The sequence below is a fragment of the Opisthocomus hoazin genome, chromosome 9, assembly GCF_030867145.1.
Source record: "Opisthocomus hoazin isolate bOpiHoa1 chromosome 9, bOpiHoa1.hap1, whole genome shotgun sequence".
Lineage (NCBI taxonomy): Eukaryota > Metazoa > Chordata > Aves > Opisthocomiformes > Opisthocomidae > Opisthocomus > Opisthocomus hoazin.
In genome coordinates this window covers 6,772,177-6,793,701 of record NC_134422.1, presented here as the reverse complement: position 1 = coordinate 6,793,701, position 21,525 = coordinate 6,772,177, and the positions used below count along the sequence as shown (strand labels likewise).

Here is a 21,525-nt window from a genome sequence, read left to right as displayed (position 1 = left end):
AAATCTGTTTTGTCTCAGATTAAGCCCTGTATTTATCAATGCTGTTGCTTTACAACATCCAACAGTAAAATCTCACTGTTCTGGCAAGGCAAACATCTGCAATCCCAACCTGCTCTGACATAGGTAGGTGCCATAGGCAGGTGCCCGAAGTCCTCATCTTCTGTTTCTCCTTGCCTGTAAGTGTGGGAAGGACCCATCAGAGGAGATGTAGTTTAGAAACACAGCAGTGCTGGTGTGATGGGCGTGGGAACAATTTGCCTTTTACATGGAAAAAGGCATTTGACAACAGAGTGGAAGACAACAAAGCTGTGTTGCATAGTAGGTGGTTGGACTGGAGTATGAGACTCAGGTCAGGAGGAGCCTGACAAGGAGGGTTTCAGGACACATTTGTGTCGAATGGCTTCTGCTGTGTTTAAAGCTTTATAAGCACAAAGGGATTTCCCCGTGACTCATTACCGACAGCGGTAATCAGCATCAGTCCTCCGTGCTTGTGGAGCCGGGTGGCTGCTGAACACCCAGCTCTTCCTCAGCAGGGAGCAGGCTCCTTGCTTCTGCAGGCACCGAGGGGGCTGACAGCGAAAATGTAGCGTTACAGTGCCTTTATTAGCCTTAAGGTTGTGATGTCTCTGGGCACATCAGCAGTGAGGGCAGAACTTGAATACTAATGCTGTAGCAATTCAGATTGTCAAGCCATCACTACGCACAGGGTTCTCAAACTACCACAGCCCCCCCGACCTTTACTGTAGAAGGTGTAGTGCTGCACAGAGTCTCAAAATAGGCATGATTATTAAAAAGTAACATGCAAAAATACAGCAACTGCTATCTGATGGGTGAATAACCTTCTGTTCCCCTCTTAGGTATGATCAGGCGTTTTTAGGAAGGTAGATTTAGATTACCTAACGATGCCTCTGATGTATTGAAATATGGCTTTTGTGGCTTTTTGTGTCCTGGTCTATTCCTCCAGAGCAGATGCTGCTGCACTGGCAGCTTTTTGCGCTATATTGCTGCTCTTGGTCAGCTGCTACGTTTGCATTTTGCTCTGTGCCAAGCCTTCTAGATCCCTCAGCAGAGTGACCTGCCCTCAGGCAGGTCAGACTTACCCACGCTTATAAGGGCTGCTTGGATCCAAGCCCTTCAACTGTCATCCTCTTTTTCCTGCTTTCTCCACCTCTCCTGATCCACGCTATAATCTTGGCCTCTGCTTACTAAGGCTAACAGGGATCTATGATTCTTGCTGAACTATTAAAAAGAGCTGCAACTACAAGTGAAAATCTGGATGAGTTGAAAGTTTTATGGCAACCATAACTCTGAAATCATTAAACTTTTATTTTCCCTCTTCCTTTTTCTCCCCTTTTTGATCTCTTGTCTCCAATAATGAACTTCTGACCTACAATCTTATGTTGTATTTGACTTCCTGCTTCAATTAGAAAACAGCACAGACATTCAGAATCTAGAAGAGATGACCCCAAACCATAAAATTTGGATCTGGATTTCAAATGGCCTTGTGCTCTGTGATATTCACAGACCATAATGTCTCCAATCCTAACCTGCTGTCCCAAAATCACGCAGCTGAAATCCAGGGATTTGATTTTAAGATCATATGAAACTTGGAAAACATCTTCCTCCCACTCCTTAAAAAGTGAATCTAGCTTACTTAAAAGTAAAACTAACTAGAGGCACAGTACTATTTGTTCAAGTGGATATTTCTCATTTTTTAATGTCCCTTACATTTTCTGTGTATTTTAACATTATACAAACAATTGCATTTTAAGATATTACTGGTTGTTTTGTACTGATACCATATTTTTTAAATGATATGACAACGGTTTCTTCCTTCAATTACAGGGAGTCTAACTAGTGTGTTTTTTGATTCACTTTTAGTTTTCTGTTTGTGTGTAACTGAACTTGTTCCAGTTCAATTTGCATTGTTACTCAGCAAAACTTAAAGTAGCAGGTGAGCTCCAGTCTTGGTCTGAGTAAAACAGAACAGTTCAAACTGACTTTAAACTTGGGATCTATTTCGCTCTTTGTTCAACTGCCTTACAAATGAACAAGTAACTCGGAAAAAATAGCACGAACTAACTTTATATTGTTTATTGCTTACAGCATCTCTCACTGAAGTGGTAAATCCAAAAGGGTTCAGTTCAAAGTGAACTAAGGGAAGTACTTAAGTGGGAAAGGTAGGATCAGGGCCAAAGCTGTTCTGAGCTGGAGGGGCACATCTGTCTGCTTGCCATCCAGGGCAGATACTTTCTCTTCTTGCTAGGGAATTCACGAGCACCTTTATGTAAACGAATGCAGTGTTATCTTTCCCCTTTCCCTGTCTGGCATCTCCATCTTGTTCTCCCTTTCTTTAACTTTCTTAAATACAATCCCATCTCCGTACCCGTCAGGCAGACTTCAGCTTTTGTTGATGATAACTAGTTTGGATCCTTTCTAGTCCCAGTCCTTGGCCTCTGTGGAGGAGCTCCAATTTCAAAATAGCAAACAAAAATCTTACAGCCTCTCACAGGAAAACTAAATAAATTATCAGACACTAGGAGAGCAAATCGAATTATTGTAATCCCCCCAGGCACTGGCATGACTTTGAAAAGACTCACATTTCTTTTTTTCACCTCCCCTTAAAAAAGGCCTGGCATCTTGACCCAAAGACAGCATTGGTTTGATAGGTTTGCCGCCTGCACTGGGGACTAACCCTAATGATATAGATGTAAATACATTTGTGTCTTCTCTTTATCCCAGTTTGGTAGGGTATACTGCTGGGGGTAGGGAGAGTCTTGTACTATCAACACACCCTGGGTGCAAGCTCGCTGGAAGTCAGAAAGTATCACTAAAACCTTAATCCCATTCCTCTTGCTGTCAGTGTCGACGTTTCCATGCTCTTCAGTAAGAACCGAAGCACAGAATTTCATATGCAATAGAGTTACTCAGTTCTATAATGCGCCACAATTCTGTAAGACCACTGTTTAAAACTAGAAGGGGCTTCCATAATCTTATGTTTTCCAGAACTCTTAAGTTAGATAGGATAAACCTGTGTTGAAGGTGATAGTGCAGGTTAAAGAAAAAGCACGATTACACGCTTTATTTCAAGTGAGGTGTGATTTTGACAAGGTAACAAGCAGCTGCAGGTGTTAAGAGAAAACGTAGGTGTTGCATAGAGCGTCATACAAAATATACGCAATTCTTCTGTGCACTAAAAGCATTCAGAAGTTGCTAAGTTTTCTGTTTTATGCAGCAGCTATTTCTCTTTGATGGCTTTAATGCATTTTGACCTTACAATCACTTAAAATTTCCTGTGACCCTGTTCATAGCTTATCCCCTCTAGGCTGACTTGACCCGGTGAAGTGCTTCTTGCAACTCTTTTTATCAACCTCCATGGAGCTCCATAGTTCAACTGTTCAGCCCTAACATCTTTAAGGTAGTCAGACCTTCTGCTTTGTCAGCCAAAGGGAAGAATTTTCCTGCAAAATAAGTATTTCCAGAGATTACTAAATTCTAAAAAAATCCCCAACCAACACATTAAATGTCTGTAAAGTCAAGTAGGTCCTCCTGGTGTAAGCAGCATCAGTGATGGGCATCTACAATTCTAGTGTCTTGCTTTGCCTGCCCTTCTTGACATTGATTTACAATAACAGTTCCTCTAAAACATGCACATTATTAAGCAAACTATCCCTGCTATGCAAAGCCAAAAGCGACTGGGGATAAAGTTAAGCACTGGCCATGCTTTGCTGGACTGCACATACTCTGTCCAATTGAGAATAATCTCTTTTTCTAACAAACAGTCACAATATTAGCCAGCAGTAGTTGCTGATTAGTTTACAGTGATTAAAAGAAGCTAAACATTTCCTTCAGGGTCCCACTGCTTCTGTGAATTAACAGACAAAATCTTTTCAAGTTGAACCTAAGCCGCCTTTTAATACAACTGCCCCATTACACCTTTTCTCGCAAGAAGTGGATAAAAAGAAGTAGTGAAAAGCTTCTAATTTTGTTGAAATAAGGCAGTCTTCATCACCACCCTCATAAAGTCAAAACAGAGGGAATATTAAATCAGGCTCCTAAAATCTTGGCAGAAAGGGATCCTCTGCAATGATTCAGGAATACACCTTGCCGCAGCTGAATATCCACGTCCTTTCCTGACAATGAGACTGCACAGACTATTTCTTTCTGAATCAAAAATTACCTGTCATCACGTAGCCTGAGCCACGCTGCTGATGAGGAGGCAGTGCGTCACACTGCAGTGCTGATTAGAAGATGCAGTTTTCAAGACAACTTTTCTTTTTCCTTTTTTTTTTTTTTTTCTAAATGCCCTGTAGAAGCCGAGAAAATTGACCTGCTTCTGGATGCATTCTGCCTTTGGATGGAAGAGAGAAAATAGCCTCAAGCAGTAATGCCTGTGTGGGCCAGCTAAGGTAACGCATCAGGCTATAGCTTTACTGACAAAGAACACAGAACTGCGGCCAAAAGAACACCTACTGGTAGAGATATACTTCAACGTATCCTTTCAGTCACCATCCCTGTGCTGTCATTTCTATGTGATTCACAGGCACTGCTTTTATTTCTGGCTGGGGTTGGTTTTGGACTGACTTCTCTGCGGGTCTAGTGCATATTTCGACTTGCTCTCTCTGTTGCTCTTTTGAGGAGCAGGAAACTTGATCAGTCGCAGTTTTGGCTTTTGTATGTTTACATGTTGTTTTAATGTCTGTTTTCTCCTTTCTGCTGAGCAGTTATCTTGATTTGGTGTGACATTCCCAAAACCAAAGAGCTGTAGCTGGGGAGATATGACACAGTAAGGGCATGGAGCATGGGACAGATTTAAAAATATCACCGACTGGTCTTGTCAGGAAAATACAGATGACAGAACTCAAGCTGAGAACAAAAATAAAACCAGTAGATGTGAAAGAAGTGGGTTTTCTGTTAAAACTGGCACTTCTCTTCCTTTTCCAAAGTTTATAGGTAATATACATGATCTATTGATAAAACACAAAAATTGGGGAGAAGCTCTGTGCCAGGAATGGGACAATCACGAGCCTGCAGCCTTAAAATGCAGGGATGTTGCTGAGCTCTTTCATAGGACGAGAACTGGAGGGTCAGGTCAGCAGTTTCACAAAATAGCACAGCTCAATTGATCGACTGGAAGGAAGGTTCCCCATCTCTGTGGATGCATTATGCATCCCAGCAGCACTGCTGGAATGAAACATTGTCCTGACTGCAGTAAGGAAACAATTGGTTCGATGCTTCTAAGGTCCCAATAAAGATTTGCTCTTGCTGAATGATCTTTCATCCTTTGATAAAGTGAATCACAAAATTGGTGTGTTCTGGCCAAAAAGGGTGTTTCTAACAAAGGGCATTGTTTGGATTCGACTGCCCTAACACCAGCAGAAACTAGTCGAGGCAAAGAAAGTCATTCTCCTCTTTAGAGGGTATAACTGATGTTCAACAGATCATTAGCGAGATGGATGTACCAATATATCTGCTGCTGTGAAGGTCCCAAATGCACATAGCTCTGAAAAACATGTTATGGATTTGGGACACTGGCAATTTCTAGTCCCCTTTTTTCTACTTCCAAGGGCAGCAAGGGACTAGCTTTGCCTGTGCTGAGTTTTAGGCACATATGTTTTTCCAGAGCTTGATTTTCTCTGAAATTCCTCATCTATGCTGATTTGGATTTGTAAATAAAGAAATAACTTTCTCTCCAAGCTCTATCAGAGTAACCTCGGATGTGTGATCCATTGAATATCAGTAATTATAGACACAGATTAAATTTTAAGAAGGAATATGTTATATAATAAAATTGTTTGCAATTTTTGTGCAAGGTTCTTCTGAAATTTGGATCCTTATCCATATCAAGCTACCAATCATTTTGAGGTTTGCTCATCCCTATTTCTCGCTTCATGTAACTCTGACAGAGATGCAAAGCACTTCAATAAATTACCTTTCTGAATAGTAAAAATAATCTGGTAGAAGCCTCTGAGGGATGCAGTGCTGGAGAACAAATTACTACAAGACACAGAGGGAGCTGTAAATGTAATTGTGATGGGTGTGGTGACAGTTTGTGTTTATAATATATTCACTTTACCACACGACTCTAGCAATATGAGTTAGTTTGCATGACCTAGCACACATTTCGGAAAAAAAATGGTCAGAAAAATTGTACACCACATAGGTAGCAGTGCAATGCCAGTGCTTTTCCTCAGTATGTCCAGTCTTCGTTCTGATGCATACTCTGACATAGCTATGGGGCCCTTTAGTGTTATTAAAGTAGGAAAAAAATCTAATTTAGGTATTAGTTCAGGAAAAAAAAATGGGAAAAATAATGAATATTGGACAGCAAACCTACTGAGATGCTAGACTAAACTCCGAGTGTCGGTGCATAATCTACTGCATTCCTGTTTGCTCTGTCATGTCACTCTTATCAGACAAGAACATTTTCTATCAGTTAAAGAGGATCCTGATCTCTCCATCTGTACCTCCAAAGGATTCCCTGGTAGTATGTGGTGGGCAAGACTCTTAAACCAATGAGGGACTGTCACTCCAGTACAGATAGGGGACTCTCCACTCTGCTTGGGCTGAAATACTTCTTCCTCTGGGTCTCCTGATCTTCATTTTGCTGATTATTTCTTGTGCAACTCTTTCCAGGGGTACAACCGTATGATGTTTGGATAGCTGCATAATATTCCAGCATCTTTCAGCATATTTCACAAAATAAGTGTGTGCAGGTTCACATTTATATATTTGAGGACTATCCTGCTAGGAACTGTCAGATTTTAAGATCATTAGCAAAATCTTTTTCTCATTTACTGATCAGTTTTAGTCTGCAACAGTATTAATTTGAAAGAGACTATAGCTATACTTTATTCTCATATTTTGCAACTGTGCGTATATAATTGATGTGGGGAATTGCAAAGTATGCTCTCAGCACAGCTTATATTCCCATCTTGTTAGGGTCTAGAGTTTGGTAATGTTTTCTCTTCACTGAAGAGTGCTCTGTGTTTCATTAGGTCAGCGAACCATTGCAGCGTGTGTATAAATTGTTCAGTTGAGCTGCTTTCTTGTCGTGTCTGAATAAGAAGTGAGAGAGGATTCGCATATACGTTGTTTTCTTCTGTTGATTGTTTTTGCAGCTTCTGCACTTGCAGTATGACCTGCCATTTGGGCACGTTGTCATTGCGCTGAGCGGGCTAAGCCATCGCCTATGCTTGATGCAATTTGGCTTATTTTCACCTGTACAAAGGAAAAGGGTGATTCAGGCAGAGTAACCAAAGAGAACCGCAGTGGTATGGGAGATGCAGTCTCAAGTCAAGAGGAAGACCAGCCACAGGAGGACCTCGGGTGGGAGCCCCTTCAGGGGGTTCGGAGCAGGAGTGCTGTCTGCATTGGCACTGGACTAATCTGTTAGTTGTCCTGCTATTGTCTGCCTTAGAATGCACGCTATAGCTTACTTGGGAATCGGTGCTGGAGAGGATTGTCTTGCCAATGTCTTTTTGTGGATAAACAGACAATGTTAATGTCCAGAACTGAATCACAGAATCATAGAATCATAGGTTGGAAAAGACCTCTGAGATCATCTGTCCCCTGGGCTTTTCAGGTGGTAGATCCCATGACCCTTTTTTGAAAAGAGACATTTTAAAATATTTTAATTAAAAATAGACCCCCCAAAGTACTGTTTCTTAAATCAATTAGTGGAAAAAAGCACTTATCCTCACACAGAAGCCCCCTGCAAAGAGAGATGCAGTAATTCAGGAATCCCTGTTCTTTTAGTATAAATATGCAGCAGATCTGACACATTTTTTTACTGCCTTTAAGTTACAAGTAAAGAAATACTGGCTCAAAACCTAGATTCTCTACTCTAGTAAAATTCATGCTGTAGTCTATGAATGTTTTGCTTACGGAATGAATAAAAATTTAATAAGGCTTTTGGGCTTATTTAGGATATAAATTCAGTTCTTACCCAGATATATTCTTGTTCTCTTCCTGAAAAATACATTTAGAGATGACAGCATGTGCTCAAATCTCCTGTGGAAATAAATGCCTTGGCTACATACATAAGAACAAAAAGTAGCTTTTAAGAAAGTCCAACTAATGGTTTGGTCATAAATCCTTATGAAGAGCAAGCAGAGAGGAGCCCTGATCTGTGAGCAGACCACAATCCAGGCTGTGCCTAGAGTCACTGTCTCCCGTTCCACTCTCTCCTTTTCTCCGGGAATTCGGAGCTCTCCCTGTTCCCCACAGGGAACATGCATGGATCATGTGGCGTTCAGCTGAATGGAAAAGACAGCAGTAACCCTCATTTTTTTTTTTCTTCGCCTTCTGTTGTTTTGCCTGCCCAGGGAAGGAAGGTGACATCTAATATGGACCTATTCTGTTACATGGGCTGGAAAATCAAGCAAGAACTGAGACCAGTGTTTCCTTTTCCTGCGTCTCCAGACTGTGCTCCAGCCAGCCAATCTCTCTACTCTGTTGCAAACCCAGTGCTTTCAGCAGTAAGTTAAAGTCTTTCTGCTATGAGCAGCTGTTTGCTTATTTCCAAACACCCACTGTCTGAGGATATTGGCCATCCAGAAATCTTAAACAAGTAGTTGTTGCCTTCAAACACATCCTTGACATATGAAAAGCCAGTCTAAGTCAAACGATTGCTCCATCTATTTGGGTGAGATACGTGGATTGTTCCCTGCTCACTTGTGTGGGAGGGTATGCTGGACCTCTGGTTTGCAAACTGGCTGCTTTTAGGTGGCTTGAGTCAGTCTGCCTACTCAGTGAAGATATTCCAGAGAATGTGTCACCATTGTTGAGATGATAACTCGGTGGAAGTCTCATTTGTTGAGCAGTAAAACTTCCTGCTTATGCGGCTGGCAAGGCAATAATCTACAGAAACATTACATGGGAAGGCTGGAATATGGGAAATCAGTGACTTTCACTGTATGACATTGCTTAGCAAAACGCTGCCTTTGAAACCCAGTGTTCACATTTCCAATTAGTTTGCCTCTAGCTCTCATGCAAGGAAAGTCCTCAGGGTACCGGGAAGGAAAAAGAGAGAGGGGAGGGAAGAGGAGCAAGCAGAGCTGGAAGAATGAGCACGAATTATATTGTGCACCGAGTATCGGCTGTAAATCCTGCCTGCAGGAATTACTGAAATGGAGAAATAGTTATCTGCTAACTTTGAGATCCGATCTGCAAAGTCCCAATGTCATTGTGGTGATTTATGTGACACAAAGTCGGCAGGATTCGGCCGATAAAAGAGATGCAGGCGGAAACACGGTGTCTGTTCTAAGGCGTGTGTCACCTCCAGCTAGCCGGCTGCGAGACGAGGGGCGAGAAGGCCCGGTGGGTGCCGAGAGAGGGGCCGAGGTCGGGCTGGAGGTGTGCTTGGTGTTCCGGGGAAGCGAGGAGGAAGAGGAGGATGCTCAGCGCTCTTCTCCTGTGACCTTTGCTTGCTGATGAGCTCCAGAGGGAGCTGTTCCTTGCCTTTTTGGTCAGAGAACTCACTAGAAGCAGATAGCAGCAGAGAAGGGATAGATGTGTGGTCCCATGAATCCCTCTGTTTCTCCCCTTCTCTTCACTCTAACCCTTCATAAGTAAAGTAAACTCGGCTTTCATTAGCTTTCCTTCTTTAGGAGGTGTTTATAAAGCAGTCCTATGAAAAGAAGTGTAGTAAACAAATAAAATCTATTTTCTTTGCTTATAACTTTTGTAAGAATGTCATAGAAATCAGTATGCATTCCGGTATAAAGCCTCATGAACGGGTGTGATATTCCAGGACTGTTACAGCTGTGGATTTTTTCCAAAGGTAATTTAAAACCACGTACGAATAGCTTTTCTTTAGTATTAACGCAGAGTATGTTTGTTTGATGCAAAGTCTATCCAGAAATATATTTTATTTTGAGGTACTGCCAGCATTTCACAGAATCACAGCATCACAGAATGTTCGGGGTTGGAAGGGACCTCTGTGGGTCACCCAGCCCAACCCCCTGCCGAAGCAGGGTCACCCAGAGCAGGCTGCACAGGACCTTGTCCAGGCGGGTCTTGAATATCTCCAGAGAAGGAGACTCGACAGCCTCCCTGGGCAGCCTGTTCCAGTGCTCCGTCACCTTCAGAGTGAAGAAGTTCTTCCTCGGGTTCAGCTGGAACTTCCTCTGCTTCAGTTTGCGCCCGTTGCCCCCTGTCCTGTCGCTGGGCACCACTGAGAAGAGCCTGGCCCCATCCTCCTGACACCCACCCTGAAGATATTTATAAGCATTTCTAAGGTCCCCTCTCAGCCTTCTCTTCTTCAGGCTGCTTTCCGCTCAACAAGACTGATTATACTGAAAACAGCGCGCAGCAAGTGAGGATACAAGGCTGTGCAGTTGCTGAGGCATAACCATCCATTTCGCTGTCAGCTCTGACACCCGCTCGTCCTGGGTGCGGGTGTCTGCTGTGCACCGTCACCAGGCAGTTCGTTATCAGGAAAGACGCCAGGCAAAGCCTTGGAGTTCAGCCGGCAGCCAATCAGACCCGCTTGATTTACATGGGGTTTTTTGAGATGATGTTTATTTACACACAAAACAAACACAAACTTTCAGGCTGAACGCCTTTCTCCTTACACTGAAGAAGCAAAGAAGAGGAAGCCCGGATGGCAGAGGCATGGTGCTGCCGCTCTGTCCTGCACATTTTTGGCTGTCGGGCAGAGAGTATTAGAAACACCAAACTGTACAGGGATGGAAGTAAAAATCCTAAGGCATGGTGCTATGTATGTAAAATAAACCAATAGCATATTTGGGTTCAGTTTAGAAATAATCTGTCTTTGATTGGCTACTGTGGCTTTTAGTTGTGATTGTCTCCTTCAACCGAGAATCTGAAGCTGCCAAAAGAGGGCAGAGGCTTTTGTTTCTCTGTCCGTGCAGGTGAGATCTTAACAAGGAAAGAGAAATATCTAAAAGCAGTGGAAACGATGCCAAAATATCAAAGGGATAAGTGACAAGAACCTGACTGGACTTGTTTTTGTCTTTGCCTCTAAACACTGTTCCTGCCTAAAAAGTCTTCATAAAGCTGGTATCATGACAAATACGCAATTTGTTTAGAGTATGTATGTCAGTTCTTTATTCTGTTCTTTCAGATATGGCTCGTAAGGTGCATTTTTGTTATCTTTGTTAAGATGAAGAAGTACTTAGGAGCATTAATTACTGGAGAAACAGACACGCACAACTATTATGATTGCTATTATGTTGACTCATTGCAAGGACAAATGTCTGTCCCACTTGACTGGCTGCTGCTCACCTCTGAGTTGTAAGACACTTGGGTTCATACATGAGGAACAATTCTAATGTATGAATTATCTCCAGGATGGGCATCCAAGTGCTTCTGACTTCCCTGACCTCACGTAGCTCCATCAAAGGGCTCATCCAACTGTGTGTTACGGTACCGTGAGCCTGGATACTGTAGCATCCCTACTGTAATCGAGGCTGTGCACAGCCGAGAATTTTTTCTTTGCTCTAACTCCACGTTGGAACATATTAAAGCTGAAATCTAAGGGTTTACTGATGCAATTCATATTACTATTAATAGGTTTCAGAGATAACTGTGCAAAAGCTGTACTGCTGTTTATAAACAATGACAAAATGAAAAGACTGCTGATCTCAAGCATTCATTGCAGATTCAGAAAAGTAATGTTTTTGTTGAGATCACTGTTTCTGAAAAGACTGTTTCTCAGTTTTTATGGTTCATGGGAAATATCCAAACCCCACAAATATTTTCCCAAACTAAAGACTCAGAATGTGAGAATGTATTACATGGGCGGGAAACTTCTTCAGACTTGTCTTTCTCGGTCTTAAGTTTATTCACTCTATCTTGATAGGTTTTATTAGGCAGGTAATAAATCCACCCAAAATTTCCAAGATTAGAGACTCAGTGTAAGTACATAGTAAAGCTGATTTGCTGTCAGAGGTTTCTGAAACTGTGTTAGAAGTTTCAAACGACTTAAGGACACTGCAGACTCATATTCAGAGAGCAAAGAACAAGTGAAATAATGACGAAATCCCTCACAAGGAATTATTTTTCTCATTTTGGCGAAGCCAGCTGTGCATTTGTCAGTGTGGGGTAACCTGACAGCGACGGGTTAGATACCACCAAGCCATGATTTGGGCTACAGGTTCCCCTCTGACAGTTCCTCTGAAAATGTGGTATATTGGCCTGGTGATTTGCAAATGAGAGCTGCTGCAGTGTTAAACTTCTTGTAAAAGTTGTTTCTAATTACAATTTTGCTATTGTCATGTATGTATTTATTTTCCTCGCTCTTTGTGTGTTACAACTCTGTGTAATTACCATGGCAAGTAATAAATCCAGAATAGTATCATAATTCTCACCCAGGGCACAGCTGGGTTACATGGGGTCCTTAAAGGCAAACAGAACAGATGCTCAAATCCAGAGAAAACCCTCTCTGTAAAGCAAAAATCTACTCTTTTTCCAATTATGTCCTTGCCGTAGCCTTACGCTCACCATTCCCAGGAAAGTTAGCAGATTCGCTGCAGGAATCGTGTCTCAGCTGGGTTTCTGAGCACTCAGGCATACAGCCCATGGGGCTGATCTCACCTCTACAGAGTCAGCGGCCCAAGAGGCTGCAGGGTTATTGAAATCTATTTGATAGCTGTATAAATACATATATATATACTGCTAGTGACACTGCAGATGAGACAGAATGAGCTGCATCATATATTTGCTCTTTTTGGAACATAAGGTGGATATTGTGGTACTTTTATATATTTTTGTATGGGTTATTTAAGAAAAAGGGGTTGGGTAGTGGAATTTCTTCATGCTAGGAATTTATTTTCCATATTTTCATTTGTCTGTGTGTAAGTAAGCTAGGAACATGTGTCTACGTATATACTCCTAGTCTTTAAGTGTATGCCAAGTACATCGGCTGATCCACCAATCAGGTCAATGCCTGACTGAAAATAATATAAAATTTTGCCTAAAAAAGGGTATGAAATGCCTTTGGCATTTGAACTCTGAGATATGTGGGACTGAGAGCAGCCTCCAGCTGATGGGAGCACTGGTGTTCTCCATTTTGTGGGTGGGGGAAGCTTTGCTGAGCTCAGCTGAGACACTTCTGCTCTGTGCGCTCCAGAGGAGCGGAGAAATCTGGATCCTCTGGCAATGGGCAGATAAGCTATTTCATATGACAATAATGATAAAACATACAGCTCTAATAGCAACTGCTTGCTATGAAGAGCTTGTGAATAAATGGCTTCATTCTATGGATCATGATAGCCATCCCATGTGCTGTTGATTGTAAGCAAGAAAAAAGAAATATTACTCAACCTTTTTTGCCTATTAATAGTCAGTGGCCAGTAAAAGTAAGCAAATAGCAGCATTTGCCTTCTACTTCGTTATGTTTCTCTTCATTCATCACAGACACAAGTCTTTCTTTAAGTTTTTATAACACTAGGCTAAATAAAACAGACTGTAGTGGTTGTTGAAGTGGAATGGAGGCCCAGATTAGACAGAACAAAAATGTTTTCATCATGTCAGAAAGCTTTTTTTTTTTTTTGCAAAAGATTATACCAAGATGGGCAACAAAACCTCATAAACTTTTTGAAAGTGGAAGGAAGCACGCTGTGGGTTGGAAGCAGTTGGAGCATTTAGGGGAGTGCCTTGCTAGACTGCAATCATCATCACCTCTTTTTCCTTTGATCTGTCTGGAGATGTGGTAGCATGTTTAAAGCTGGAATCAGCACTCTTCTAATGTTCTCTAACTTCAAAAACAAGATGCCAAACAAGATTTTTTTCCTCCTTTCTTCCCTCCAGCTTGTTCCTGCCAGAACAGACTATTCAATTTCGTACTTTGCAGCCAGGCAGAGCTGTGTATCGTGATTCTCCCTGGTGCAGGAGGGGAGAGCTGTAGTGTGGGGATTCAGAAGGCTTTTGTTGCTGGAAGGAATTTTTTACTAGCTGTTTTTCTCTGTGTGTGAGAGACATAAAGTGCTCTGGAAATGTACAGATTCTTCCTGCCAAGAATGGTTGTTTTCACAGCTCCCCTTTTGCCAATTTCAGACTGGTTAAGCAATAATAAAAAAAAAAAAGTTTTCACATATGTATCCTAAACTCCCCGGGTGACAGATATTGTTGAGCAATAGAGTCTGTAAAAGTGCCAAAATAACCTGTTTCCCCAGAAGAGTGGAAGAATTGAATATGAATACCAATGCTAAGGTGAAGAGGGAGTTTTCAGTGACAAGAACAAAGGCAAAGCTGAAGCGTTATTAACCAACTGTCTTAATTAAGGTAGAATTATGATGTTCTGATATTTTTAAGGATCTCAGTCAGCTGCTCTGTCTTTGGCTTTATTTTTTTCCCTACAAAATCTTTAATGCAAAATAATTAATTCGTCTCCAAATATGAATGTTACTCATTCTGAATGCATGAAATATTTAGAGGATTCCAGCAAAATGTTCTACTCCCAATATTGATTTGACTTAATGTTATTCTAATTAACAGGTTGGTTTTAGATGGAACATAGTGCTATATGTTCTCTGATATAAATATTCTGTTGAACATGCACAAAATGGAGAAAAACCATTAGGAGTGAGAGGACATTGGAAAGCAAAGCGAAGTTTGTAACTTACTTTTCTGACACCTTCTTCCAGCGTAGCCCTCGATGCAGGAGCACACATTGGTTCGAACACAGCGACCACCGTTCTTACAAGGGGGAATGCAAACAGCTAGCGAAAGGAAAGGAGAAGTTTTGTGCGCTGAAATCACACAGGGCATCGGTGTTGCTTAAATGTAGGCTCCTCATGTAGGTGCCTGCCTGGAAAACCAGTCTGCAGACGTGTTTTCTTCAGTCGGGGTAGCAAAGTTGTCTCTCCAAAGGGTGATTCGGGCAGATGCCTAGCTGGAGATCCTGACTCACTGTTGTTTGTGGAACGAATGTGGACCATGACTCCTAGCACCTGCGGGTCTCTTTTCGATACCCACAGTTAAGTGATAGGAGTGTCCCTGAGAGTCATTTAGGGTTTAGATCTCCAGCTAAAGGTCTTCTTCAAGGTCTTCTACTCTTGAAATATAGATCAGTGTTTGATATTTGCTAACTTTGTTTTGGCACTATTACTTCCCCCTTTCTCAGTGAAACAGGAGGAAGATCTTTGGTTTTCATCATTCATCCACTCTCTCTCCATATTGCTTCCATATCCAGCAAATATGGATATTTATTTTTAAGTTTTAGTTCTGTCTAAATCATAACATTTTAAGGATGAAAATTCCAAATCACCTAGATGTTGAAAAGCACCTTCCATGTTGAACATCAAGAGAAAGATCATCAAATTACAGAGACTGTATCATTTTCCCTCTCTCCTTCATGCCCAACATCACAAAAACAAAGAGCTTCCAGCAAGCTCCATTTGCAATTAGATTTTTGTGTGTGAATCATTCACTTGCAAAAGTATGCATTGGGATTACATTCATCTAGGAACTCCAGGGAAACAAAAGAGAGAGAGCAAGAGAAAAGAACTTTTAATATTAAAATACTTCAGGTTTGGTAATAAGAGTGTATTTATATTCCTAGATTCTGGAGGGGTTATTACAGCCATGCTCAAAAAAATGAAAAGCAAGTGTTATAAACACAGGAGTCTTCCAGCTATTTGAGCCCTAAATGCAAGTTTCTCTCTCCTGTCTAGTCTGCCTGGGCTAATGGGTAGCTAAAGTATTCATTGATATGACTTCTGGAGCACAAAGTGAGCAAGAAGCCCAAGATAATGTTAGCCTCAGTTTAGAGCTCTCCTCTCTAGGACAGGGATTCAAAATCAGGTCCTGCTCTACGTCAGGCAGAGCGATATTTGATAAAGTCTTTTAGCAGGGATCTGAAGAATTGCTATACGAGTCTCCCGTCCCCTACACTCTAGGATGGTCAAGCAGGTGATGTTGTGAGCCCCACTGGAAGATAAATAATCATCTGGCTCTGAAACACAGTATAGTACACACTGTAGAGTATGCAAAATGAACAAAGAAGAGCCATGCTGTAACATTTAATTGAACAGCTGCTAATTAGCGATATCACTGACTTCAGATAGCTTTAGATTAATTGTTTAGTTATCATTAATGCCATCATAAATAAGTGCTTACTCCTTCACAATGCCATTAAGAACAACATAATGCGGATTTACGACAGACCATAACATCAAAGGAGCACACAGGGAGTTATGACTAGGAAAATCTCTGGATATACTTCATGTGGGGGCAGGTAGTAATATAGGCTGCTGTTTATATCTTAGGCCTGGATCCTTTATCAAGATGATAAATAGAACTTTCTTACCTCTCTGGCACTGTGGCCCGTAGAAACCGTGAGGACATCTACAGGTGTTTGGCCGTACACAGGTTCCTCCATTCAAGCACACAGGATTGCACACAGCTGTATGTGAATACAAGATACCTCTATGAATCTCCCATAATTTTGAATTTTTTAGAGCAGGTACTCTTTTGCTGCTGCACATGACATTAGACTAAACGATTCTAGTAATATTGCGATAAATTTCACACAATCCTTCCTGGTCAGTTGTGCTGTGGCATTTATTCGTTGTCGACACAGTGGGAGCGTTTCAGTGGTGTTTTAGCATAGCTCGGGGGATGAAATAATATATAATTTAATAGTTTATTTCTGATGTCTTCCTTAGATTTGCACAGTTCATTTGCTTCCACTCTAGTAGCCTCAACAAAGACGATCCCAAGGTAGTAAAATGCAGTCCCATTGCATACAGCCTGGCTAAGCTGGAGATGAGATATGAACCATTTGCTGCTTGGGCTGAATGCAGCAGAGCACTGTGGCCTTTCTGGGAAGTAGAATAGGTGTGCACAGCAAAACCCTGGTTTGTTCTGCATCATTTAGACGCCAGTTCCCACAACGTACTGGCTCATGCATCACCAACAAAGCCACTGGCTGAGCTCCCTTTGCCTCTTTATTTACCCGTTCTTACTGCAGATGATAAAACAGGCATTAGGAATTAAAAGCTATCTTGCACATTTCTAAGCAGCAAGTACCTGACTGTTGAAAAAAAGGTATTAGAATTGCAAATTAGTTTAGTTGGGAAGTCACTGTGTGAAGAAAAAGGAATCTGATAAAGTTTTCATTGTAAAGCAGAGTGACAGTTTAAAACAGTCTTTTTCCTTCTATTCCCTTTGCCTTTCAGTATCTTACTGAATAGCCCATTAAATAAATTAAATACTTTTAAGCTTAAATAAATTAAGGGTCACTAAAATGTTTCAAATGAACTAAAGGAGAAATAAAATGTCAATCTGGAAAGAGAGAAAAAAGTGAAATTGTCTAGATGAGAGGCTTTTCTGACTAAGCAGCAATCACTTACGAAGTCAAAATGGACTTCATTTTGGACTAATGGTGAATTTGGATTAGTTGCCCCATTGTTCTAGCTAGTTCACAGATGTCCACACTCTCTCAGAGTTTGTATCTCCATTGGTAAAGTCCCCTAAGTCTCTTTTTTTTTTTGTTTCTATATCTGTGTTCATCCAGAGACTCCTATCATATCACTGGAGGCAGAAAACCCCCACAATACAAAATACTCTGTGTACTGCACACAGAGCAGTGCTGGAGAGGTGAGCCTGAGAGTCTTTCACCTAAGGTACTGGCAGACAACCAAATCCTGCTGCTGTTATTCTGGGTTGGAAATTACTGCTTCTGCTGCTGTTGCTTGTCCTTCTCTTGGAAAATCCTGTTTAAAGCCACCCCAAAATAAATTTGCAGAACTCAAAGAGAGTAATCTCTGGCAGGAAAAAAAGGAGATAGTGGGAACCAAAATAGCTAGTGGCAGTCCCAGTCATTTACCGTGGATCTTAGCTAGGTTAATTTATGTGTCCTCAATAGGTCTGTCACTTCAACACTTACAGGAAGAGCAATCTCAGGGAGATGGAAGTTAAAATGACATCTCTCACCTTCCAGGAAAGCTAATGTAGGCTGAAGGTGTCTTAGTCATTTAATATTCACTGTGGCAGAGGCAGAGTGCCTCTGTAGCCTTGAGGTTTGGCACTGATTAAGGTACTCCTCACTCTTGCTCTTTTTAATATTTTGCTGTTTTGCATGCCTTGTCCCAGGTGAGTGCTGTAGTTACCATGCCTTTGGAGGAAAAATATGTACTCCAGCTTTTAGCGCTTAGACCCTGAGAGGAAGGTCTGAGCTGTATCTGTTCAAAACAGCATTCACAACTAGGAGTCCTGACTAGAAATAGGTACCTAGCTCCAATCCTCACCTTGTCATTTTGTACTGATGGGTGGAGGTGGCTTTTCCCACTTCTGTGGATGCCTTTGTAGGTACTCTGCAGGTGTGGGACGCAGGAGGAGCAGTGTGAATTCTGGCAGCAGCAGGATGTTTAACATTAAAGGGTGAATGGTTACGTTCTCCTCGCAAACTGGCTTTTGTTCTGTCTCGTACAGTCACACGCCATCTTCTGGAATGGTGAAACTGAATCCAAGAAGTGGATCACAAAAATCTGAGTAGGCAGCCTCAGTTTCTGATAGCTTACCCTTCTCCGTTCGCTTTTCTTCCTTAGACTGTGCGGTATTAGGAGTGTGTATGTAGATGCTAACTTAGCACAAAAAGTCACGCATGCTTGCTTACTTTCTGGTCCTAACTTAAACTGGCCTCCTGCTATTCCTGTCTCTATAAACTGTAATTTTAAGTTCAGATTTGATTGCATACCGTTAAAAATCACCAAAAGCCAAACCCTTGTTCCTTTCTTCTGCCCCGCCATCATACCTTCAGAGAAATGTGTAAGGTTAAAAGCAATGAGAACTGGAAGTTGCACAGGTCATGAGCAGTGCAGATGGTTGCATTGCCCTCATCTCTGCCACTGCGAGTGTGGGGCAGGACTTGTTGTCTGGGCTCTCCATGAACAAGACCAGCAGGGTGAGGGTACGTCTGTGGCAGCTGAGACTGTAAATCAACATATCTCCAAAGTCTCCCGTGAGAATTATTCTCATTTGCAGAAGCTACCAGGCACCTAGAAAGGTTGTAACTTCTGAAGTGGTCAATAGCTTTATTTCCATTTTTATGCATGCTGAGAAGAAACTCCAGAATCACAAAAGCTTAAAAAGAGCTGCAAAAAGGTTTTGTTTATGGGTTTCCTCTCTGTGACTCTGAGATTTAGATAAACATCTAAACTTATGAATATTTACATAAACTCCAAGCCTTCTGAGGTTCTGCCCTTTACTAGGTCTCCTGTTCTTACATTTTAAATCGTTAAGTGATTCCCACTCTGACCACTGGAGTGCTGGAATCATGTGGACTTCAAGCAGCAAAAGAAATGAGACCAGCCATTTCTAACCACTTACCCGTTTCGCAAGAAGGGCTGCTCCATCCCTTTCTGCATTTGCACTCATCTGGTGACACACAGACCCCGCCGTTGTGACAGTGTCTGTTACACACCACTGGAAAACATGCAAAGGATCAACAGCACTTCTTGGTAACACCAATGCAGATCCTGAAGCTGCTCTGTTACAGCAAATAACTAATGGTGTTAGTCCAAGAGGTAAACCGAGGGGTGAATCTGTCCCTTTCCTTGGTTTGCTTTCTCTTTTCTACCCATTCCTTCCGTCAGAAGTCTTGCATCTAAAATTCTTTGCTTTTTAAGTATTCCAGCTGCCCTGGTTCACAGATAAAATTATATTCCTGTCAAGGGCAACCTGATATTTAAATAAGCAGCGAGGACTGTAATAATGAGACTGCATATGTTTCACCGTTCAGCTAATGCAGAAGGGTTTGAAGGCTGATTTTTTTCCCCAGGTGTTCTGTATATTGAACTTCTTTTGTAACTTGTATTGCACAATAACATGGCTCCTAGTAGGTCTGGCTGTCTTCTTATGTTCTCAAAATTAGTATTACTGCATTCACTCACACAACCTTGAATTTCATAAATGTTACTATAAATAACATGGAGATTTTTGCTTGTTTTTTTTTTCCAGAAGCACTTTTATGTAGAAAATGTTGATATAGATGTGCATATTTTTACATAATACAACTGTGCTTCTGGTAAATACATGTTCTGAAGTAGTTTAGCTACTGTATTACTTCAATATATTATACTTTGATTTCCTTGCTGTATTCAATCATCATTTTAAGGGGAAATGTAGAAAAATGTAAAGGCTTTTTTTGTCTTCTAATTTTCTGCAAATTCAAACATGTAGTGAGGAGAACAGCCTGAATGAGTTCATACATACTTGTTTCACATCGAGGACCAACAAATCCATAAGCACAAGAACAAGTATTTTGAGATAGACAAGTTCCTCCATGCTCACATGGTGGGTCACACTGCACTGCAAGAATAAAACATGAGAAAAAAAAAATGCAGTCCAACTATTACATTCTTTGTGGTTATGAGCACAGCACTTGTTACTACTTTTCCCATATCATTTTATAAATTCAACAAATAATTTGACTACTGAGGGAAACACTGCAGAGTAAAAGTAGGTATCACATTAGTGATGCAACACTAACTAATAAGTAGCTGTATAATGTCTGCAAGGGAATGATTTTAACATAATCATATTTAACTTCTGAGCGTGCACATTTTTAACTATGTGTTTTTGAAGTCTAAGGATGGATCAAGTACAAACGTAGCTAATGCTAAAAACCTTGCCCATGCCTCTCTATAAATTTGCCTTGTGGGTGTTCAGTAAGCCTTAACATGTGTCAGAAGTTACACTAAAGCAGAGATGAAGGGTTTCTTCTTATAGGAAAGAGCTGTGTGGGAATTTGTCACCAAAAAGACAAATATTTAAGCAACAATTTAAATTTTTAATAAGTAGTGAGAGGTCTGCAGACAAAGCAGGAAGTTAGATGATGATTTCTTGACATATTGCAATATGCAATGTCATTCTGTGGAAGAGAGAGGATGATCAGGCGTATTGGGTAAGGCTGGAAAGTACTGTAGCTCCTGAAACAGGCTACTTGCTTAAGACACTTCTTTGTTTTTTAAATGTTGATCATTATGAGCCTAAAGGCTTTATTCTGCAGGCAGCCTGGAAGGTTTAGCCTCTTAAACCTAACATCTAAGGACATCAGCTGTCATGACTACTTCTATTCATAGCCCTCTAATAAAAGGTAGTTTTGTATGCCAAACTCAAGAGAGGAGGAGGGAAGGCTGCTGAAGGGAGAAAACAACCACTGATACTTACTCTAAGAGGGAGAAGTGCTGTGTGCAGGAGCAGAGCAAGGCACGTGTGTCAGCTGGCTCTCACTTATGCCTTCAGAAAAAAAAAGCCCCCTCACAGAACAGAATGAAAAATATCTTTCTGGTGCTTGGGAAGTGAATACAGAGAAAAATGGTGTACTTTGGCACACTTCACTGGCAGAGTTTTGTCTTTTATAATGGATATGAAGCTAAGCAAGGTTATTCCAAGGAAAATGCAAAATGAAGCTAAAGAGATCTGAAACAAAGCATCTTTCATTTTAAGTACTGTTACGAGGGGGGAAAAACCCCCTAATGTACCACATTTTGTTCTCAAAACTGGAAAATGGACTGTGTAAGTGGAAAGCTAAATGAAGGACAAATACTTGTG

The 21,525-nt window shown here is 41.3% G+C and overlaps 1 protein-coding gene across 1 annotated transcript in view; it reads right to left on the bottom strand.

Annotated features, from left to right (window-relative positions):
* Positions 1 to 21,525, bottom strand: part of LOC104333270 (von Willebrand factor D and EGF domain-containing protein) — a 193,618-nt gene that overhangs the window by 17,992 nt on the left and 154,101 nt on the right. Inside the window, exons 22-25 of the mRNA XM_075430952.1 lie at positions 20,185 to 20,280; positions 19,300 to 19,395; positions 16,277 to 16,372; positions 14,592 to 14,687 (exon numbers count right to left, since the gene is read on the bottom strand). Coding sequence (XP_075287067.1) covers positions 14,592 to 14,687; positions 16,277 to 16,372; positions 19,300 to 19,395; positions 20,185 to 20,280 — 384 coding nt within the window. The remainder of the gene's footprint in view (positions 1 to 14,591; positions 14,688 to 16,276; positions 16,373 to 19,299; positions 19,396 to 20,184; positions 20,281 to 21,525) is intronic.